The following is a 24173-nucleotide window of genomic DNA, read 5'->3' as shown; positions in this document are numbered from 1 at the left end:
CCTTCTTCCGTGGGCCGACTCTAAGATAATATATGACCCAAGCACTACATTGTCTAGAGCTTCTTACTTTTCACGAAATGCATCACTGTCTTAATTCTCAGACTGAACTTCTTCCTCCTTTACCTGAGCTTGCCCTCTTTCAAGTCATGGCCTGGAGGCTCCTTCTGGGGCCCAGAAACAGCAGGTGACTTTCATGTTGACCTGCAGCTAATTTGGATGTCTTAGATTCCTAAGTTTTCATTCTGATGGCAGCTGCCCGGTTTTGATCTGTGTTTGGGCAAATAGTTGCAGCAGCAAACTTGGTGGGGAAGATAGCAAACACCTGTGAGAGTGAAGAGGCATTTATGCTAGGCTTCCTTTTCTTCATGGTTATTAAGACATGGTGTCTTTGAAGAGTTTTCCTTGCCGTATCTTAGACATGACTTAAACTATTAGAGAAGGTGTGAAATAGAGAATTTTAGATCTGGGACCAAAGGATTTCCAGAAAGCAAGTGGGAGAGAAAGCTGTTTTTCTCCTCATGGAAACTGCATTCCTTACAAATTTGTGTCTGGGGCAGGAAGAAGTTGAGAATATTTCTTGCAGGCAGATTTTTGTTTTGTCTTCTGATCCCAGTGAGGTAAAGAGTAGGTGAAGGTGGGGGACTTGGAAAGTAAACAGGGTATGCTGGGTGTTTTTGTGGCTGGATCATTTTAGAAACCATTTTCAAATCAGGACCAGTTTTCTTTAAAAAGCGTATAGTTTTAGAACCTTACGGCCTACATACTTAGACGGCAAACAGCACTCTTATAAAACTGTGTGGGTTTTGGCAATAGAAAAATGAACTTCTTTCATTTGATATTTGCTTTAGAATAAAGATATAAGGTCCTAAAAAGGAAAACTTGGCTCTGCCTCATCCCTTTCTCCAGCTTTTGTCCCCAGCAAATTCTTCTTTCATTCAACTTATTCACATACTTTACCTCCTAAGAGTTGATAAGCATAATAGTCTTTAATTAAATGAGCTTCAGTATTTATTTTGCACTAGGTAGATAAAAGGGTTGAGAAGGCAGCGGGATATAACGGGAGTAGGACAGATACAACGTTCGTTGCCCTTGAAGAATTATAACCTCTTGCTGAAGACCCCACATGTATGCACAAGGACCTGAGAGGCAGCATGTTGATAGATAACTCTGAGTGGCACAATCAGATAAAGCTTTAAGGAGAAGGTTGAACTTGAATGGCTCTGACAGATAGAGGGTGCCCACCCACGCGCAGCTGGAGGAAGGAAGGGAATCTACCTGGAGAAAGAGCATGGGCCAAAGGACAGAAGCAGGAGAGAGCAGAACACAAGCCCCTAGACTTCTGTGAAACTATCTCGTCCAACTTCCTGGCTAAACCAACTCCATAATACATTCTGTCCCCAAGTAAAACTCCTACTGCCAACCAAGCCCACATGATTCTCCTAGAGACACATGAAGCCTTAATGAACGTTGCCCTCACTGTTCTTGAAAGAATCTGGTTTGCCATCACTTTGTTGAATTTGGACTCCATGTATCTGTAAAGGATATAAACTCTGAAGAAAGGGCTGGTTTTTTCCTCAATAAGGTCTGTCCTCCCTAATGGCAAGATATGAAATGAAATGCAGACATTTTGCTAAATCATGGTAAATCTTTCTGACAGCTACAGGGGCAGAATGATTCTTTAATCAAGGGGCACAGGCAAAAGGGCTGATGCCCCGAGCTTATAGATCACCACACAATGCTATACCCAGCACAGAGAAGTCACAGCTTCTGTGGTCACGATAGTGCCTTTATCTGCAATCTCAGACTTTTGTGTTTATCTGTCTTGGTCTTTATCCCCCATTGATTAATCCAAGTGTCTGGAACTAAGTATGACCCACTCTCCATTGGTCATAATAATATAGAGCAACGGTAACAGGGAACATATGGGGAAGAAAAAAAAGTCGAAGTGTGCACGTGACCACATGTAAAATAAACAAGGGTTTCCTGTATAGCACAGGGAACTATGTTAAATATCTTGTAATAAACTATAATGAAAATAATCGAAACATAAAAAATGGATATACACATATATACGTATAACCAAATCACTTTGCTGTACACCTGAAACTAACACAACATTGTAAATCAACTACACTTCAATTGAGAAAAAGTCAAAGTGTGGATTATTTACATATAAGCCGCAGATTTACCTCCTTAACCTTTATGACACTTTAATACTAAAATTAGCTTGCACTTCCTAAACGAACATTGGTGAGAAAGAGGCCTATCTGGGATTAAAATGAGTAGATAACGTCACTTAGGAAATGTTTTCTAAGTTTGGATCTTGATTCTATTACTTTTCTTTCATTCCCCTCCAGCCCTCCACACACAGAAACAGTGTGCCAGCGGCCCCTAGAGAAGCGCCTTTGGGTGAGGTCTGCAGCATCAAGATGTGTGGGGAAACCAGACTCTGCCCTGCTGGTGAAGACATCAAAGCCAGGAGTAGTTCTCTGTATCCTATCACTTGCTTGTGTGCACTTCCAGAAAAGCCGAGTTCACAGGTACTTTCAGACCAGAGACAGGTGGGAGGGCGCGGGACGCGGCGGGAGGGCGCAGCGAACCTGAGAAGAGCGCCGCGCACGTGCCCCGGGGGCCGCCGGCGCCCGAACTTCCTCCACCGCTTCGTGCTGCCTCTGCTTCAACCCCGCTGCTGCCGGCTCACAGCAGGGAAACGTTAGGATGATTTGCACTTGTTTCTGGCTTGGCACATTCTTCCGGGTTCGTGTTTCCCTGCCGTGTCTGTGCACTAAGAAGGGGGTGCGGGAGTACCGCGTGGGCTGGCCGCCCCTCACCGGCTCCCCGAGCCCCAGCGTGTTGTGCGTGGCAGCCTGCCCACCCTGTACACCGCAGAGGAGCGACGCAGTCGGCTGGCTGGAAACCCTTCCGCCTTCAGCGCTTTGTTCTCTCTGATTTCTGGCTCTCCCGGTGGAAAGCAGACAGAGGAGCCAAGCTGTGGCGCAGCTCGCCCAGCGGGGCTTCAGTGAGCAGAGCCTCATGGTTTCCCTTCCTCCCGTTACGGCTCCTTCCCGGTTCCCGCTCCCACCTGTAGCCCGCAGGGCTGGCTAACCTTCCCCTCCTCCCCCTCCTCCCCCTCCGAAACGCCCCTCCCTCCAGCACGCTGGACGGCGAGGAGCGACGGCAGGTTCCTGGGCGGCGGCGGCGGCGGCGGCGGCGGCGGCGGCGGCGGCGGAGGCCGGCCAGAGCGCGGCCGGCGGGGGCTCCGGAAGCCAGGCTGCCCCACGGCTCCCCCAGGAGCTGAGGAGGGGCCGGTAACGGCACCGATGCGTCCCCGCGGGGCACCGGCGCTTTGCAAGCCTGCTCTTACACGTGATCTCAATCGACTCCCAAGAGGGTTGTGACGTTTTTGCCCCTTTTTCTACGAGACCTGAGTCTCGGGGCAGGTGAGTTACCCCACCACATGGCAGCCTCACAGCCGACCAGGTGGCAGGGCGAGGACCCCACCACCTCATACGCAGGCAGCAGCGGCAACAGGCTGGCAGGGAGGAAGGGGTCAGAAGGGGCTGAGGCAGGAGCCGAGTCCCAGCGGCAGGACCAGGCCGGGCCGCTCGCGCGCCTGTGGTCGAGCCCCCCGTTCCCCCCGTTGCCGTTAGCAGGCCTGCAGATGAGAGGCGCTCTCAGGGGGACTCTTCCTTGACCCCACCGTGCAGAGGGAACCCACCGAGGTCCCTCACCCGCCGGGCCCTCGTGCCCACAGGCCGCCTCCGCCTGACTCCCCGGCGCTCCCCCCTCCCTCCCCACACCGGGCTGCCCTGTGCTGGGCCGCACGCAGCTCTGTCTTTAAAACCGCTTTTTAAAATTTCTGGATTGCTGTAAAACACACGCAACCTTTACCGTGTCAACCACTTCTAAGCGTGCGGCTCAGCAGGGTTACCAGTACTCACACTGCTGCAGACCGGTCTCCAGGACGGCTTCCCCTCGTGAAGCGGAACCTCCGCACCCGCTACACGGCCACCCCGGGCCCCTGGACCGCCATTCAATCTGTCCTGTGGGGCTGGCCGCTCGGGGCACCTCAGATGAGCGAGGCCGGGCAGGATGCGTATTCCGGGGACTACTCTCCGTATCTCTACCCACCTGGTGCACTGTTCCCTCCACCTGGACGCCGCCCCATTCCTGCGCCGGCTAATTCCCGTTATTCCTCTAGGAGTCAATTCAGATGTTATCACCTCAGGCTCTCCCTGGCTCCCCAGTCTCAATTAAGTGCCCTTCCTGTATATTTAGTGGTGCGTTAACTGCACCCAGCTGGAGGCGGCGTCCCCGTTCTAAGCCCCGACACTTGAGGTGCGGTTGAAGGCCTGCACGCTCCCTGGCTACGTCGGGGAGCTCGTGCGAATGCGCTTCGCTAGGCCTTCACCAGGGCGCCAGGTGACTCACGCACACGCTCAAGTTCAGCACGCACTGTTCTCGCTAGACGAGGGGGCTGCGAACGGCTAAACCCAGCCGGCTGCCCTCTGCGCGGGGAACACAGCCTGTCACCCGAACACGCCCTGCCTGTGGCTGCTTTCACACCACAGTGGGAGGGCTGCGCAGCCGCAACGGAGACCACCATGGAGCCACACGGCCTGAAATACGTATTCCCTGGGCCTTTACCGCAGACGTCTACTGGACCACAGGCTCCTTCCAAGGGAGAACCGGTATTATTTTGCTTTGTAAGAAGAAAGGCAGATTAGCACAATGGTTGTGTGTGCGGGCTTGAGGGCAGACTGACAAGATTTGTATCTCAGCTCTGCCATTTCCCTCAAGTGACTGGCAGGTCACCGTCTCGCTGTGCCTCATGTTCCCTTATAAAATGGGGACAGAGTCGAACTACGTTACAGGGCTGATGTGTGGGTTACGTAAGGTAACACACATGAAGTGCTTCACATGGCACCTTCCGCAAACGTTACCCTCAGCTGGTTCGTTATTTTTAGAGCACCGGGGACTTTGGTGATGTTGGCAGGATGGACCCTGCACCTGACACTGTTTATCAACACCCATTCTCTGCCTCTTCCTTGCTAACATCTAATTGTTTTTTCAGGTATCTAACCTTCCTGGAAAGTGACCTCCTCCCTGGGCGACAAACACCGCTATGAGCCAGTCGTGGTCACGCATGCTCAATGTCAGTGGGCTGGCTTAGGGGCGGGCAGTTCTGGCCAACGAGTCACGAGCTGAGGGATCTTGGAGGGCTTCTGGAAAACGGTTTCCTCATTCTTTAGAAGAAAACATGGGAGAGATGCCCCCGTTCTCTCATGGATATTGTTATATGTGAATGTGATGCCCTGAACTGCACCAACCATGAGAGTTGGCAGTCTGAGGGCGAGCTAACATGTTTACAAGGGCAAAGCAAAAAGATGGGAAGAATCTGGGCCCTCTGTGAGGTCAGAGTTGCTGAATCCATCAAGCCCTGGGCCTCACCCACTCAGGTACTGATCTGAGGGAAGACAATAAATGTTTCTAGTAATTTAATTTCAGTCTAAAGCAACCTAACTCATATAGCCAGGGACCATGCTGACACATATTTTTACTCCGCCCAGGACCTCACAACTGTTCTTGGCTGCCATGAGCAAAGGACGAGTGGAGGTTGGAAATGAATGGGCTGGGTAGGAGAATCACGAATGTTCCAGGTTAGTGTAGGTCCAATTCTTCATTCATCACTCACTCTCTCAGCTGGAGTATCTTTTCCTGAGACCTGTGGCTCTCTCCCAAATGCTTATCTCTCTTGTCTGAACCTACTACCTAAACATGGGAGGTCGTTTCAGAGCCAGATGGGGTTTGATTATTTCCTTGACGATATCCATTATTTCCCTTCTGGGTAGAAGGAGGGTCTGCAGACAGCTGATCTTTTTGGGGCAGAGAGTATGGAGGTGGGGTCTCTTATAGAACACGAAATACAAGGAAGTGTTCTTTGGGCTGAAAGTATCAAAAGATTGCTTAGAATTTACAGTTATAGGGGTTTAACGGTGTGTCAGCCTGTATACTGGTTTTGTGTCATATCTGAGCCAGAACTAGTAGCAGAGATTCAAAGCAATATAGGTGGCAAGTACACCTGAGAGCGAAGCACGGGGAGAGAAGGGTAGCAGAGCGCGGGGCTGCCCCCCACCTCTCCGGGAGAGCAGCCTGGCCCTGGTGGTGGGAGGTGGCGGAGCAGCGCAGTGTCAGGTGGGACCCCCTGCAATCCCCCACCCCGCAGACACTTACCACAGGGAGAGATGCTGAGCGGCTTCTCCTGTGAGTGCCCAGGGTGGGAGAGGCTCTGAGAACTCTGGAGCCATAAAGTGACTGTAGCAATCAACTTTTAAGGCAGAAGGAACCAAGTGACATGACCTTGTTCATCCCCTTGCCTTTAGGCACCAACAGTACCGCTAAAGCCCCGTTACCTCAGAACATGTTTGATGGTTAAAAGCCTTCCGGGGTGGGGTGCGGGGAAGCAGAAAGATTTCACAGCTTTCTCCCATGAGCCGTTTTAATCTAAGAGAACCTTGACGCTTGTCCTAGACCCACCCTGTTCTCGCCAGTCCAACCCCGAGACCCTCCTCCAAGTCGGAGGGTCCCAGTTCAGTGGCAGCAGGCGCTCCCCAGCAAGTGCAAGCTAAAGGGACGAGGGTGAGTGACCCCCGCCCCCGCCCCGCGCGAGACCTACGTGCAGCGCCTGCCTCCTGGCTGTCTGTCCCTCCTTTCCTTCCACCAATTTCTACGAATTGTCCGTCTTTCTAATGGACGCCATGCCTTTGCTTTCACCACTGGTGCTCTTCAAGACTAATTAGATCCTGAAGGAACAGGAAGTAAAAAGCTGTTTCTGGGTAAGTTGCTAATGTTCTTGGTTTAGAGTTAAAGTTCCCTGCCAGAGACTTGCGGAGAGAGAACCCTCACTCCTCTGGGCATTCTCAGACAAGGAGGAAGTGCTTCCCTTCCCTTGGGCAGCTCTGGGCTGAATATGCAACTTGCCATGCAACTGGGTTGAAGAAAGACAGAGAAGGCCACAAAGGTCAAAACTCACTTGCTCTTGGGGAGGGGGTTAGAAAGCTAGTAAAGAAAACCTGTGGTGCAGCTGTCTTTCAGGAGAGGGTATGGAGGGTGGGACGGATCTACCAGAAGTGTTGTCGGTCTGCGCTGAGGTCTTTGGGACAGGAAGAGTGCAGCCACCCAGGGAGAAAGCCTGCAGTGACACCCTCTGCGGGGCCGGTGTGCTGGAAGGAGTGCCTTGAGAAAGGTTTCCCTCCCTCTTGCGGGGCTGTTGGGAAGCTAGGTAGGACCAGGGGTCTGGCTTTCAAGAGTGGCGCCGAATGAATTTTTAGTTTCCTGGTGGGAACAGGGAACTCAGAAGATTGTCTTCTCCTCTAGGAAAATCTGGCCGTGGTTTTTCTCCTGGTCTCCCGAGAGCGTGCGCTGGTGGGTGAGGCACACGTGTGCACAGGGCCAGGCTGTCGGCAAACCACCTTAGCGAGGAGGGCAAAGGAGAGGCAAAAGGGGCTCATTCCTCTATCTCACAGCTTCCTTTTCCAAAGGAAGCAGGATCCACCCACCAGCAACAGTCCAAACACCACCAAAGAGGCATGGAAACGGGTATGCATGCAATTGGTACATATACCCCCTCATCGCCTGCTACAAATGGAGTATAAGCTGGGGGAGAACTGAGCCACTGAGACCCCAGGCCTTCTGAGCCACAACCCAGTTCCAGAGGCACAGCCCTAGTGCCTGGTCTCCGGGTGGCAGAGTAATGCTCCCTTCCTAACCTTCGAAGAAATGGGTGAATAACCTCTGGCTAAGGGGAGATGCCCATCTTCTTGGGGCTGCCTGGGGTGTCTGCGGCAGAGCTGGTCACGGCGGACTCCTCAGCAGAGGCACTGAGATCCAAGAATTCCAGGATGATGTCCCAAAGGCAGTAAATCAAGTGCCTGAAACAAATGAACAAAACAACTTAAGAGGAGGGTCTGGCTCGGTCTAGAGACACCAGATCCTGTTTATGACATTTCTTTTCCCTCCCCCTTTCCCCTCGACCGATAGCCTTAGTGGACTCCAAACACCAACAGCTGGACAAAGCCTCTGCCATGAAATAAAAGTCTGCTGAGCTCACAAAGGCTGTGGCCCCAGTGAAGGTGGAGATGGTACTTGAGACTAGATGTGAGGAAATTCCGCATTGCTTTATAGCTAGCTACATGAGCACATTGGCACCGCTCTGAAGAACTCTACGGGAGGGAAAAATCCCTGTGATAACAACTTACTAAGAATTTTCAGGTTACCTGTGATGAGGTAAAGCCAGGAGCCTTGAGGTGCGAGAGTTAATAGACACGGGGTGCTGCAGGGCGGGGGGTGAGGGGGAGTGGACGAGCACTCAACACGTGCAGAAGATTCCATCCCAAGGCACCAGCCAGGGGAACACTGACCTCTCTGTGCTATTCGAGGAGGGAGCACCAGCATTTCTGGTCCCCTTATCAGAGGCCGACTCATCATCTTGTCTACCTCGCATCAGGCAAAGACCCATGCTGAAAGTACTGCCCAGGCCAAGGGCTGTTCTCGAGATGCTCACAGGGGCAGGCAGGTGTCAGGAAGAACAGGCCTGGGGGCTGACAGGGCCTTTTCAGTAGCTCACGTCGGGGCCTGCATCGAGTTCTTCCAAATGCAAACGGTGGCTGGTCCCACCAGCTTCCGGCCACCTGACACCTGCTCAGAAGCCAGCAGAGTGGGTTTTACCCAGCGTGCGTGGACCTGGTCATCACACTCTGGGGCCAGGGCCCAGGGCAAGGAGAGACTGCGGCACCGTTCCTCTCAGTGAGGCTGTTCACCCAGAAACCCGAGATGCCTCAGACCAGAGGCGGCTTCAGCTGTGCCCACCTGTTGATGAGGGGCTGCTGCAGTGACTCCAAGACAAGACTCCAGCTCAGCCGGCATTTGTTCACCCCAAGGATTCCTACCACGATATCTGAAGAGGAGAAACAGATGTGGTTTCAGTGTCACCGCTGAAGCTTTAGCTTCTAAGGGGTTTGTCTCCTCAAGATATCTGCTGTCTTTAATCATACTGGGTACTTCTGGCACACCTCTGAACCACACAGCCGAACTAAAATCGTCAGAAAACAGGGAAAAGCCAAGAAAAATGTTTCTTAACTTTAGGTATCTAAATGAGAATGGGCCTCAAGAAACAATCCGGTAACCCGTCACTAAAGTGCAGGTACTTCTGATACAACAGTTTAGGCTGGAGAACAGAGGTTAATAAGAGTGAATAACACTGTCCAAGGGTAAGAGTTCACTACTGCACCCTGCTTCCCCCAGCACAGCCACAGGCAACAAACTGCCTTCCTCGCCCTCCAAAAAAAACACATAAAGCAAAGGGAAAAAACCTTTTTCAGAATTTGTTTTTATCTACTGCTAAGGACCATGCACTTCACTCACTGGCCCCAAGTTAGCAAGCTCAGCTTCTGCAGGCCCTGTATCATTTTCTTCCCTGGTCCAAAATGCCATGAGTCGGCAGAGAGCCAGAAGTCTTCACCTGGCGGGAAAATGAAGAGACCCGCCCTGAAGTGAGCCTCCCCGTTTCCCCAGCATTGCTGCAAGTCCTGACCATCGTCCTGTCAGCCTCAGAAACGGTGGGTCAACAAACTTTTTGAGTTTAGCCACAGTCCAGGCCCTTTTAAAAAACGGGGAAGGGGGTGGGCCACGGTGGTGAAGCCGGATGGGAAGGAAGAGTTACTGGTACAATCAGTCTCCGCGTCCAGTCACCTGGCAGGACTCCCATCAGGCTCTGCAAAGCCTGCTTCTCAGCAGCCGCCTTCTGCGCCTGGGTCCTTGCGGGCCGAGGACACTCAGGCAAAAGCCCGCCAGGCCAGATGGATTCCTGGAGAAGCCGGAGGTACTGCACCCAGCGCTGAGGACACGTCAGAGTAGCTACCTGCACCTCTAGCCACCTGTGGTTGAAGACAGAAGGGTCAGGTAAACCTGCAGGAAAGGATGCAGCGAGGCGTGAGTCACGTGAGCAATCAGAACAGAGCAAAGCCAAGTGAGCACCGACTCTCACAGGTGAAACCAAGCCAATCAACAACTTGGGATCACAGAATTTGAAGATGAGTAACAATACTACCATAATTATTCACTGAGTGTCTGCTATGAGGCACGTGTAGTATTAGGGGCTTTAGAACAGAACATTAAAGGGGCCTCTGGCTCTGGGGAAGGCTGCACCTTTCCAACTGTCCTCCAGTGGAAAGCACCGCAACTTCTCAGTAACGTGTGCACACAGCCTTCAGAGTGCAGGGTTTGGTGATTTTATACACATCCCTCTCCCCGGCCACCCTGTACATATACAGTTGCTCTTCAAGCCCCCAGGACCTGTCCTGAGGACTCCCTTCGCCTGCCCTTTGCTCCTTACGGACCAGGCCTTCTCCGTTCCAGTAACAGAAATCTGTCCCTCTGGCAAAACCTGTTCAAACTCCACCTCCTCCACGAAATCCTTCCTGAGCATTCCAGCCAGAAATGCTCTCTCTCCTCAGGCCTCCTTTGGCACTCAGTTCTAGAACACAGATTTAGCACCAGAATTTCACTCTGGAACATAAATTATTTTCTCATGTTACCTACAGCTTGACTTTTCCAACTAAATTGTAAGCACCACAAGAGTTCCCCATAACAAAAATTTCCCAAGGTGAAATATTTGTTGATTGACTGGCAATTGTTCTTATTACAATGAAAATTTACCCCTTTGTCTTGCTTTCAAAAACGAGTCAGTAACGCTGAGGGGGCAGGTATGCCAAACCTGCAGTTCCTGCAAGGCGTTTCAACGTTAATTCTTTGTCTCTGCATTTTTTCAGGGTGATACGGTCACTAGCTGAGGTTTAAGACTGCAGAGGCCTCCTTAGGAGGTCCCATTTTGAGACTGGCACGGCTGTGGCTGTGATGAATGAACCATCAGCCACGTTACTCACGCACAGGAGACTCTATTTGGTACCGCACCACATGCAGCTCATGCCATCACTCTCAACCCGAGCTACTTGTCGCCCATCCAAGAGCAGAGGGGGCTGCCAACGCAAACTTTATTTAACCTCCACTCTGCCAGACAGTCTGCATTCCACTCAAGCTAGGCATTCCAGCTTTGGGGGCTGCAATCTCCCAAGCCCAGGGCTCACAAATGATTCTAAGAATAGGAAGTCTGAAAGGTAATGGCAGGGCAAGAATGGCAGACGTCGATGGAGATCAAGAGCGGCACAAAGCTGCCCTTGCCCAAAATAGCCATCACAATCGTATTGTTATTATAAGGGCTGCATCTCCTTCTTATAGGGCTTTTCATTCAGCGAGTCTAAGACGCCTGATGAAAGGGATCCAGTAGCAAGAATTCCTGTTCCTGTTTATAGAAGAGGGTCACCAAAGGGAGGTGGATGCAATGACCTGATCAGGTTCTCTGCAGGGAATCAAGTGACCCAACTCGTCTTCACCTCAAGCCACATACACTTGTGTGACTTTAGCTAAGGTGAAGGACGTGCACCAGCGTCTCACCTAAGTGATTTGAGGGAGAGGGGCAAGGACCTGAGAGTCAAAATATTTAAGTCCTCCAAAGGAGCCAGGAGAATCCTAAACAAGAAGGCTTCAAGCCAGCATTAGTTCTAGCTCAGCTTCTCATTCACAGACGCATACAATAGGCTGGCTTGCCCTTCTGTTTGCCCTTCTCTTTGTCCTCAGGAGCCAGTAGTACCTGTGACTCAACTCTTCAGAGAGATCTTAACATCCACTCAACCCTTCCTCGGCTAAGCATAACATACGACAGCAAACCTGGGCACCTCGGTCACCTTCAGGGCACGTTTTACAACGTATGAGTCTCACGGTTTTGAGTCAATGGTCACTCACTCGATGGGAACAGGACCTCGAGCTGCATTTGGGCAAGGAGGTCCTCTTTGTTCTCTTCCACAGTGACTGAGTGTCTCATGCACACATGCTTGATGCAAAACAAATGTGTGCACGTGGCAAAATATAAACTTATACAAATACACTAGACTGTACCTCATCAAACTCTAAATGGGGGTGTTGGGAAGAAGAATCAAAGTGTGAAAAAGTAAGAGTAAGCTGTTCTTAACCTAGGAGTGGGAAGGTTAAAAAGAAATCTGTGCCTTGAAGCAAAAGGAATGGAACTTATGTGTCTGCAATCCAGTGTGTCATAACAGCTTTTCCAGCATCAGTTTCTGGAATCTGCTGCTATCACTATTAAGCTAACAGACAGCTCAAGTTTCAAGGGGGATATACACACACATATCCCTTGGACTATTTACTATTTACAAATTATTTACAAGAAATCATCTACTAAATACAAATGTTATTGTTTATGTAATACAAGATGCATGAGGTAAATACGCTAAAATAAATACGGTAGAGAATAGCCTCAAATGGCACTGGTTTTATTTTCTACTACTATTCTAGTTCTGATATTTGATTTAGATATCTTCTTCTGCCATCCTACCTTTTTCCCAAAGAAAAGAAGAAGAAAAAAAGCACATCTGTTCTGTCTGGCCATCTCTGAATGATTCAGAGCACAAAGAAGCCTTACTAGGGGGCCCAGAATAGGCAATAAAATGAGAAAAAAACAACAACAGATGTACACTGAGACATGCAAGAGCCGCTATGATGCCAGACGTGGGATGCAGAGATCAGGGCATCCCTTCCCCTGGGCGCACATGTCCAGTCCACGCTCAAAGGAACCTGGTCTGAAACAGCTACACGTAGAGGGACGAAGCTGTGGCTAAAAAGGAGACAGTTTGACACTAGGGCTTAAGATGGCACTTCAAGGTTAGCAGAAGGTCATTTTCCATCAAAACAGCAGAATCAAATCTCAAGAGTAAGGGGAGAAAGCTTTAAGGGACCACATCTAATTAGCCAAATTCCCCTCACTTCTTTTCTAAGATTGCTGCTATGGCTGAGTAGGAAGGCCCTGAATAAGTATGGCTTAATGGGGAGGGAGGGGGAGAAGGACAGTGAAATAATAACAGAAAATATTCCTAAGAGCAATAACAATATTCTAACAAAAATGCCTGGTGCAGTCTAAAATGAGAGGCAGTAACGGGCTCCTCCCTGAATCCTCTTCACCCGCTGGGCTGCACCTCTGTATCCAACACAAGGGCGATGGCGCCTCAGCCACTTACAACCCACCGGAAGTACCAAATACAGGTCAAAGAGAAAGAGAGAGAAAAAGAAGATGACATTAAAGCTTCTGTCACTTTAAACAGATCTACAGACTGCAAGTGTCCACTCATCCCGTCACCTTTAGAGGAGGGTTAACAGTCATTTAAATGGGTTGTTGGGCACAGGATATTTCTCAAACTGTGGCTGAACAGCATTAGAGGTCATGGCGTCTGCGCTGTGGTTTGTGACAACGTTTAAAAGAACACCTAAATGTAAATAGGTAAGAACAGAAAACATAAAAGCGCACCTCAAGTTTTGGGTCCCTTTTACTTATGCATGTATATATGGATATAGCAGATCTGTATTTGTGTGTGTGTGTGTGTGTGTGTGCGTGTGTGTGTTCATAGTGGGTCATGATGTAAAACGTATTTTTTACTGTGAGATGAAGTTTAAAACAAGTTTGAAAAACATCGATATGGTATAAGGAATTAAGAGTTCCAAGAGAAGGAGGAAAAAGCTCAAGCCACCTTTTTAGCCTCCTGGAGACAGTCCCCACCTCCCCCCCGCCCCCAAGCACCCTGTGAAATGTTTACAGTGGCATAAACCCGAAGACTGTGTTCTGTACCCACAGTCCTAGCACACTGCTCTGAGCATTTGCTCATGAAATCAGTAGGCCCAATCGATTGGGTGGAGAGAAAGGAGATCTTGAGGATGATGGTGTGGGTCCAAGGTATTTCCCATTACACAAGTTGTTTTTGCCAACTTCACACCTGATAAAATTAACAGTTCCCTTCCCTCTGATTCCTTTCCCAGGCCTCTGCCTTCCTGCTATGGCCCCTTCGTGTTTACAGACAGTTCCTCCCTGTCTGTGCTCAGCTCTAGGCTTCCCAGTCCTACAGCAGCCAGACCCAGGTTGCTCGGCTGTGCCTGAGAGAGTTCAGGCCCTCTGACTGTGTATCTAGGTCACCATCCTTTCCTGCCCTGTGTGGGGAGAAGAATGAGGAGGAAATGAACTTCAAGGGCAAGAAACTCCTGTTTCTTCCTCCCAGTGACTATTGTGAAATCTAAAGTGGCTTGTAGAGTCTCACACAATTTCTTCTTTGATTTTTGCTTTCATGTTTTAAATCATGGATCCACGTCTTTAAAACATGTGCTTCAAAGGAAGACTACTGACTGAACAGCATGATTTAAGAATCTGAGTTCTATAGTTTTATATCTAGCCACAAACAGTTTTTGTTTTTGATTAGTAACATATAAGTTGCAGATACAAAATTAATATGCTTTAAGAACTGAAGTATTTTTAACCAAGGAGGTTAAAGAAACCCTCTGTTGAACCTTAGAGGTTATCTTTTCCAATCTCACCAATTCACAAATGAAAACACTGAGAAAAAAACAAGCATTTCACAGCAAGAGGCTTATAGAAACATACAACTTTAGAGCTGGAAGGAAAGAGGTTACCCTATCTAACCTCCTCCCAAAGTAGAAATCCCCTGTGTGATATCATGGCAGAGCCAAGGGTTCTGGCCTCTGACTCCAGAAAGTTGGGCTTTTATCTTAGCTCTGCCACCAATGAGGAATGTGACTTTGGGGAAGTTGCGTAATTCCTGAAAAGGGTAATTTCAATTCATTTGGGATGCTTCTTAAATACTGGCACCAAAATCTGCCTCCTTGTAACTTCCAGTCATTGCTCCTATTTATATCCTCAGAAGTTTAACAGGAGGTATTAAAGTTACTTGGTCAAATCTCTTTCAAAAGACAACACTATGCATTTTTAAATTCAGCTATTATGCTAAGTCTCCTCCACAAGGTATACATCTTTGATTCTGCCAACGTCAAGGTTGAGCACACAGAAGACACTCAACATCAGAGGAATGAAGGAGAGAAATGAACCATTCCTCATCCTGGTTCCCTCCTCTGGGTGTGGGCTGCTTTGTTATTCTCTCTTAAAATGGAGTGCCCAGAACCAAACACAACTTCCAGATGTGCTCTGACCAGCAAAAAATGCAGATTAGTGCCTTGCTTGATCCAGACACCATACTTCTATTAATATAGTCGAAGACTGTGTTGGCTTTTTGGGCACACACATCAAAGCACTGACTCATACCGAGTTTGCAGTCAATTAGAACCCTAAGTCCACGTACGTACTTTAACAAAAAATCACATGCGCCTGTTAAGCCTAGACTTGTCCTTTTGTACTTGTGTAATTTTTAAAAAAATCTAAATTGATTTATAATATTTATTTCTATTAAATTCTGTCTTGTTTGCTTTAGACTATCATTCTAACTCTTTTAATTCTTTTGAATCTTAACTTCTGTCACCCAGAGTATTAATTATACCTCTAAGATTAGAGTTACTTGCAAATTTCTGATGAACAGGGTAAGTTCAATGCTCTTTCACTAGAAAATGCCCTCCAGGCTATCAATCTATTAGCTACTTGGGCTAAAGACACTCAGTTAGCCATGGACCACTTAAAAGTACCACAGTCCAGACCATGTATGTCCATATGGATATTAGGAAAATATGGCATAAGCTTGTTGAAATTCACAGACAATATAACAACCAATGCATTCCTTTCATTTAATGGTCTGATAGTCCTGCTAAGCAAGAAAGAAACCTTGCTAATCAGGCAGGGTGCATTCCCACTGAATGCACACTGGGTTCCAAGGCTTGCTGTTTCTCTTCCTGAGTGTTCACAAAACATCTACTTCATAATCTACTTCAGAAATTTCCAGAGATAAATGTCAGGGTCAGGCGCCTGTATCCATTTTTTAAAAGGCCAGATATTTGTCCATCTCCAACCCAACACATCTCTATACGGAAATTTTCTTAATGATCTTAGGTCTTCAATGATAAATACAAATTCTTTCAGTTCCATGGAACAGAATTCATCTGGGTCAGGTACATGAGTTTTAAAGCAGACTGAATGCTCTCTTATTATTTTCATTCCTATTTTAGTCTTCAATACTAGTTTAATCACATTTGCTCAATTCTTCTTGTTAGACCCTTTTCCTTTACAGAAAAAAACAGAAATTAAATACCCTAGGCAAAAAGTATACCAATTCGTTGTTGAATAAATGATTTCTCAATGTAGCCAGTTAATACTACAGCATCTGTTCCAAACAATTTACCTGTATTTTCTTTGTTCTTCTTGTTTTTAACATGTGCATTTTTTTTTGTTTTTTTTAAAAATCTTTTCCACTAACATTTATCCACAATGTCAGCTCCTTCTGAGTCAAGCTTTTTGGACACCATTCTTATCAGTTCTAGTTTCTGTTGTCTGCATTACTCAGTATGTGTCCCCTTTCTCTGTTTTTTATATATGTTCATCTATAGTCTGATCTCAGTTAACTACTCTGGTTTCATTTGATGCTGATTCTTTTCCTTTCTTACTGGAGTCATGTGTTTGTTTATTCCATTTACTCAGTACATACTGGTTGAGCTTCTTAAAAGTACCAAAAGAATAAGATTGTAAAATTTTGAGGGGAGGGATCTCAATTCATTTTGGTATATTCCTCAGCATTTACTGTAAGAGTGCCCTTCACATAATAAGGCATCAAATATAGACTGAATGAATCAACCTTATTCCAAAACTCTCAGCGATAACTTCCAGTGTTAAAACTTTAAGTTCACTTGTTATTATGGCATATAAGACAGGATTCTCTGTTATGTTCTTCTGTGAACTCTAGTACCTCTCACCTACCTCTACTTTCCTCTCTCTGTCAGCTGTTTTCCATTACATCCACTTCTAGCTGTATCTGCGTTTTTCTTGCAGCTTCCTCCTCTTTGCTGAGTTGACGGGTCTCCCGTCAAGTATACTCTTCCTACCACCCTTGAGTCATGTTCTAACTGCAGTCAGGAGTCCACCAGGTGAGCATCGTTTGCCAGAGGAAGAAAATTTAAAAACCTTTCCTTGGTACCAGCTACACAATTCACTATTCATTCCACATTTTCCTTTTTCTTCCAAAGACAGAGCTTACAGATAAAAGAAAGGATGAAAATCTAGGCCTCCAAGTCCTGAAGTTTTCTACTAAAAATCTCAAAATTGTTAGAGATATAGTCCATGCTTCCTCATGTGTCATTATTTCTTTTTACACAAAGGTAGGTAATAATCTATTGATTTATTGATTTAATAAGCAACAAGAAACTTCCAGCATCACAAGTCAGACATCCTGTTGAGAAGGATACTATGCCGTTCTGTTAGTTATGCTTCTCAATCCACAAGGTAGGAGACAGAGTCACCCTGGACTTCTCCTCTCCTCCACCCCTAATCCATGTGCCCCACGCAACACCACATAATTATTGAAACAATTACTGAACCTAGTTGAGCGACCTCCTCAGTGCTCAGTTTCTCATGAATTCATCACCCCTTTACTATCGCTGTAGCAATCACCTTAGTTTCGGTCCCCATCACCTTTCATTTCTGTCAGTGTAACTCTTTCCTAATTTGTCTCCCCGGCTCTAACGTTTCTTCCTTCCATTAATCCTCGACAGCACTACTGAAGTGCTTTTTCTAAGTTACAAAGTTGATCATGTCATCATCTATTTAAATTCTGTACATGGTTTCCTAATAAATGGGGGTCGAATCCTACGTTCTTTGAATAGCGCACAGGGCTCTGTATGGGTCGGTGCCTACTGAACTCTTCGGTGTAATCTCTGGCCACTCTGGCTGCACGTCGTATATTCCCAATCGTACCTGACTTCTTCGAGAAGAAGTGCACACAAATATGCCACACTGCTTCACAACTCTGCCTTCAATGCTCTATTCTACAATGTCAGCTCTCGATTTCCCTTCATCCTTTAAATTCTATCTCAGATGTCATCTCCTCCATAAGCCTTCCCTGGGCTTCTCATAATTTACTTAGTCCCTTCTCTTAATCATGTATAGAGTTCTTTTTAAAGTCCTAACTTCATACTATAACTCCTTATTTGTAAGATTGCAGGGTAGGAATTTGGGGTCTTTTTTTGTATTTTAATCACTTAACAGTGTCTGGCACATCGTAGGTAATCAATAAATATTAGTTACTAAGTGAATTAACGATGTAAATGGGACAAACACTGGTCTTAAACATGGCGCACAGCTCAAACTAAGCTGTGCAGACGGCAAACCTCCCAATACTTAAAGCAGTGAAAGAACAGTGAGCTCTTAATTATTTGTGCTTACGGAGGAGGACAATAATTTTAAAAAAAAGTAGACAATCTAGAAATCCTTTGTATTTGGCATTTGAGATGTATTTATATAAGCATTTGGCAGATTTATTTTCCTGAGAACTTTTGTTTAGGTTAATATAAAAATTGAACTGTGTGCCAATACACCAGCTGTAGGGTGGATGTTATAAGAAGTATCCTGGGTAATAAGTCAGCTGAGCTACAATTATGAATTCGTCATGAATAATCCATGCAATTCACACCTGGTTATGTACTCCCCCGGAAGGGAAGAGAGGTGGAAGGCAAGGGAGTGGGTCAGCTGGGCTTCGCGTCTGGCACACTCCATAAATCCTAGAGAGGAGAGACAGCTGCCAGCAGTCTATGTTTTTGTCAGTTTTCCTGGCAAATAGGCCCAGAGGACAGAAGAGACTGAAAGTCAAACAAAAGCAAAGGGGTTATGCGGACCGTGAGTCACACTTGTATTCCGGGAAGTGCTCCTGACGGATGCAGCAGTATCGAGCCGGTTCCAACCCATTACTTGAAGCTCTAGTAAGAAGAATACAAGGTAGCAGAATGTCTTGGTACCAACGGCCAAAAGCAAAGGTCTGGCTACCTTCCTAACAAATGCAGAATGAGAGGGAGCCGGTTGGGGGTTCTGTGTTCATGGGATAAATGAGATTGATGGCAAGTGGAAATGTTTAGAAATCTGTTCTAGACTTGAGCAGTGTGACACTTGTAGGATTCCAATTTTAAAGATGAGTACACAAATCTATGCCCCTCTGAAGGCCTTCAGGACAACTTTTCTCAGCCCCACACTATGTGGCCATAAATGTACCATAAACCAGCTCTGAAAAATCGGGACCGATAGACCTCAAAGCTGGGCAAAATCAGTCACACGTTTTGGATATCTGCCCGTTTTTCATCTGACCCAAGTAAAAGCAGCAGCAGGACATCTTTCTCACAATCAGTAACTCCCTCCGAGTCTCTGGAACCACCATGTCTCTCCTCCAAGTCTGAGAGGTTCCTGTCCAGAAGAGGCCATCACAGTTTTCACCCCAACACTGCACATAAAACTGGTCCATACCCTTCAGGGGAAAAAAAGCTCGGTAGCCAGAAGAGCCACAAAGGCTTCACATAGCGTGTTGTAATGAGTGAAAACAGCACTGAAAAGCCACACACAGGATTAAGCCTGGTTTGGCCACTTAGAAGTTGAAACAACTCTCTGAGTTCTGGATTCCTTCTTAAGACTGATTCTTGCCTTGCTTCCTTCACAAAGTTAACGAGATGAAAGGAAAAAAATGAAAGCATTTTTGAAAGTGCTTGTGTGTTTGTGTACGTGTCAGAGAAAGACTCCTTTGGATCCTCTTGAAAAATTCTACCAGATCCAAGGGACTAAATGATGGCAGGATGCTGAGGGAACTTTGCATTTCATGCTTTAGTTTTCCTTTTGTAAGACTTATTCTTCTCCTGGCAGGTTCAGGGATGTAAATATTAGAAGGGCGAACCACCTTGGTACTGTTTACAAAGGTTGAGGAGGGGCTCCCTGGGGTGATGGGTAACTTGAGGACACTATTTCAGAATCCTTCCTAAAACGAGACCTATCTACACTAAACTATGAAACAATCACCACAGGGACTGCAGGGTCCAAAATGACTCCCTTTCCTTCTTTCCTTGGTCCCGTGTGAACAGCAAGCCTGGCTCGTTCTCAGTCACCAGGTAGTTATCCTGACCCTTTCCTTTCTCAGCACCTACAGTAGGGAGGTGGGTGGGGAAAGGAAAGGCTGATTAAAATGGCCACGCATTCAGAAGAATACTGTGTCTGGTGGAGGGTAAAGGTCAGGGAGAGGGAGAGAAGCAGAGCTGGAGCACTAGGAAGAAGGGCAAGACACAAAGGAGGGCAGCAGCGGGAATTTAGTGGTTGTCTTGACAACCAGACCCCTGTGGTTCCCAGTGACTCTACCTCACAGGGAGATCTCCAGGCTCTGCTCTGGGCAAAGACGGTCACTACAGGAGGGGAGAAAGGAGGGGGACTTCTGGAGGAGGGAGAGGTGATAAGGAAGTACGTGCTCCACTTGATGCGCCGGCTCCCAACGTCCACAAATATTAGAGATCACAGACTTAGAGTGTGCTCAGCCACGATGTGGAAGAGAAGAATTAGGGATGTATGTAAACAAGCAGACATGGCAGAGTTTCAAATTATGCTGTGAAAACGGCGAGAGTAAGCTGGAAAAGACCAGCCTTGAAGAGAACAAAGGATGAACGTGAGAAGCAGATGTTGAAGTTAAGAAAGCAGGACAAACATTGGCAGAAGACGGGGAAGAAGGAAAGTGAGTATGATGAATAGAATCACCTTGGGGGAGAAGAACTGCCCGAAGGTATCTGTTCTAAGTTAACTGTCTACAGGCAGAATTTAAAAACCTTTCCAAACAGAAGGCTATCCATCCCGACACTAAGAATACAGGACACAGCAGTGACAACTCCAGAATCTCCACACAGCAGAGATTTTGGGGGCCCGACTTGTGGTTGGAAAACAAGAGGGAGAGAGGAGGAGGTGGCAGAGGGAGTACCTTGAAGCTGCATTTACACAGCAAGCACACTGTGTTTACATAGATTCTATATTTATGGGGGTTAAATCACCCCAAGAAAACCTTTGGTCCTATAATTATATCAGTGTTAGATAAAAGTATGTTTCCCACCAGTTCACCTCGACTCCCTCCCTGCTCCAGTACCAGATAGGCTGCAGGGCACTTGGTGAAGTCTCTGTCTCAAGACAGAGGTAAAGGCATTAACATTGGCTCAGTCTCCAAACCAAAGTTGATAGGAAAAAGCCAGACGATCTCCACCCATGGCTGAAAGCAACAGGCTGATAAGGTTCCCAGTATCAGTGCAATCTGACAATCTCTACCTCAGTGACATGTGTATCTAGGACTCGGGTATCCTAGAAAGGCCTTCTTGAGCATAGGACCAAGTAGCTTACAGAGAGTACTGACAAAATTTTTCAACCTCAAGATGTCCAGCTGATTTTATCAGCTATAAAAACCCTGGTTCACTCTGGGTTCCTGAGTCAAAACTGTTCTCAACAAATCAGCTCTAGCACTGAACCCCCAAGGGGCTGCTCCAAGGGGCACCTTCCGGCAGCACACACTGCTCAGAGAAGTGCGTGCTGAAGGACAATCAAAACAGGAGGAGGGGGAAGGATAAAAGAAACTGGGCTGGTCTCAAAGTCAAGGGCATGAAGGAGAGGGCAGATAAGCTGCCTCTGAATCGTGGAGCAGGACAACGAACGGTTTCATTACGATCAACACCAGGGCAAGGACCTAAAATTGCAGAATAAACACAGCTCCCTCAAAGAAGGTAAATAGGTATCGTTTAACCTGCAGCGCCACCTGGTGCCCAGGGAGAAATCTCATCCTAACTCCCCCAAGCAGCAATGGCCCGGCGGGCTTTCCATAATGTATTTAACAGAACAAAAGGATCCCTCTCTCTGCACACGGACACTCAGAACGGGGCTGGCTGAAAATATTCAAAATATGTTTAAAGGTTACTTTTAATTGTAAGGGTAAAAATAATGTCCCTTTCCCTCTAAAAATGTTTCAGTGCCTGGAACATTCTTTACCCTAAACTGGTCTAAATGATTCCTCTAATGCAAGGTCTAGCTTTAAACACTTTCCTCTCTAAAGCCTACCTAACATTTACCCTCAAGAATCCTTATGATTATTTTTTTTTACTGTGTTTATGGTCTATACTGTGTCATTTGACCTCACACTGTTCAGTATTTCTGATTCTTATGGATTATCTCTTCTCTTAGGCTGAAAGGACCTTAACACAGAAATGCTGCCATAGTAGGTCTGAAGAGCTAGTTCCCAACAAGTACTTAAGTAGACACAGGCATCAAATCTTTTTTTTTTTTTTTAAAATATTAATTAATTAATTTATTTATTTTGGCTCTGTTGGGTCTTCATTTCTGTGCGAGGGCTTTCTCTAGTTGTGGCAAGCGGGGGCCACTCTTCATCGCGGTGCACGGGCCTCTCACTATCGCGGCCTCTCTTGTTGTGGAGCACAGGCTCCAGACGCGCAGGCTCAGTAATTGTGGCTCACGGGCCCAGCCGCTCCGCGGCATGTGGGATCTTCCCAGACCAGGGCTCGAACCCGTGTCCCCTGCATTGGCAGGCAGACTCTCAACCACTGCGCCACCAGGGAAGCCAGGCATCAAATCTTACACAGACTTTTCAAAAATTATCTGTAAAGAGATCACCATACAAGAACCAAATAAAGTGAGTTTCCTAGAAAGTAAAGGAAGAGGGCTGGGAGTACCTGGGTTAAGGGGCAGTTCCCTGGTTCTGAAGCTCTGAGTTTCTGCTCCGGGTGTGACCTGGGGAGACGTTAGGTTAAGTATGTGAGGAGGACACGATGGAGTTCAGAGACAGCTAACATGAAGGAAGAGACCCTGATCTGAAGGATGCAGAAAAGGCCATCTGTCTCACGGGGTCTTTGCTACCAACAGATCACAAAGCAGGCTCACTATAAAGACCTCGCCAAAAAACCACTGCAATGTAAACACATTATCTGCCCTACATCAGACGTGTGACTGCCCTAGCAAATGAGAGTCCCAAGGAAAAGGAAGGTGGAGCTTGTAAAGATGGACGAGGACTCCCATTTATTGAGTGCCACATGGCAGGCATGCATCAACAGGCTTCAGTCACTTCATGAGCGAGGCACTGTTACTCCCACTTGGAGAGTAACTGAGGCAAAGGGAAGTTGAGTGACTTGTTCTAAGTCACATAGAGAGCAAGCCTCAAAGCATGATTTGAATTCAGACTTCAAAGCCCACATCCTTACTTCCCCATGTGGAAGCAAAGAGGCTGAGAAGGCAAAGCAGCAACAGATGCTTCCAGAGGGGGCAAGCTTAGATGGGACCTCACAGTGGGAGGCCCACGATGGCAGAGGGCACTGCGTTCTTCTGGAAAGGAGAATGCCCCCGGAATGGAGATGGCCCGAGGTCCAACCACAGCTCTGGGAATGGGAGCTGCCCAACTAAAGACCTGTGGGGCAGGCAAGGAAGGGGGTTTCCGTTTACATTTGTGTTTCTCATCCCCAGCAGTGCTGAGGAACCCCTGAGACTCTCACCAGTGACGAGGAGAGGGACCGATTCAACTGGAAGGGCATGTGATGTTCATTCATCTGACAAATACTAAGTACCTTCCATATGCGCGGCTAAGTGCCTACAACAGAATGGTGAGTAAGACAGAGTCCCTGCCCACAAGATGCTTACAGTCTGAAACTGTCCTCAAAAAGTGTCTTAGGTTCCTCTCTGTAGTTAGACAGGCAAGAGATACCAATAACCTGACTTGGAAAAAAGGTTTTAAAGCTTAAATACATCGATGATATTCTGTTTTTTTCTTAACTGCTACCACTTCTGTACCTTTGAGACTATGAGAATGTAAGAGCATGCACCACACACAGAAGTGCAAATGCACACCTACCTGTTACAACTTTAAAGATGTATTCAAGTAGAAACTACCAGTACACGATAAGAAAGGCATGATGCCTTTATCCTAAGATGGGAGTAGAATAAGAGACCCCTAAGAAATATGACAGTGAGGTCACTCATACAATTGGAGACTGTTGGGGCCCATCCTGACCCAGTCTACGGAAGTCAAGAGCTTCCCTTTTTCAAGGTCTAGTGGAAGAGGCACGGGACAAGTAGTGTTCCTCTTCCCCAGGAAGCACAATACAACCTGAACAAAGGCACTGCTGCAGAACATAGATTTCAGCCCCTTAAAACCAGCCCAGGGCTAGAACTAGAGGGCCAGGAGATAATCGGACAGGAAAACTGGAAGACTTAGTTTGCGATAATTTTGTATCTGGGACTCTTGCAAAAGTATGCATTTTTCTACAAAAGC

At 47.2% G+C, this 24173-nt stretch overlaps 1 protein-coding gene across 6 annotated transcripts in view; it reads right to left on the bottom strand.

The window, feature by feature from the left end:
- Positions 1–5973: 5973 nt before the first annotated feature.
- SNX19 (sorting nexin 19) overlaps positions 5974–24173 on the bottom strand; it is a 38539-nt gene continuing 20339 nt past the window's right edge. For 2 of the 6 annotated variants that reach the window (XM_068554175.1, XM_068554178.1), the window contains exons 9-11: positions 9751–9935; positions 8869–8956; positions 5974–7931 (exon numbers count right to left, since the gene is read on the bottom strand). In XM_068554175.1, the coding sequence (XP_068410276.1) occupies positions 7799–7931; positions 8869–8956; positions 9751–9935 (406 nt within the window). In that variant the 3' untranslated portion in view covers positions 5974–7798. Of the gene's footprint in view, positions 7932–8868; positions 8957–9750; positions 9936–22488; positions 22511–24173 lie in introns of those variants that run through there. The other 4 variants (XM_068554176.1, XM_068554177.1, XM_068554180.1 and 1 more) reach the window with 4 other exon arrangements.

Source organism: Eschrichtius robustus, chromosome 11 (assembly GCF_028021215.1).
Source record: "Eschrichtius robustus isolate mEscRob2 chromosome 11, mEscRob2.pri, whole genome shotgun sequence".
Classification (NCBI taxonomy): Eukaryota; Metazoa; Chordata; class Mammalia; order Artiodactyla; family Eschrichtiidae; genus Eschrichtius; species Eschrichtius robustus.
This window is presented reverse-complemented; position numbering and strand designations above follow the sequence as displayed.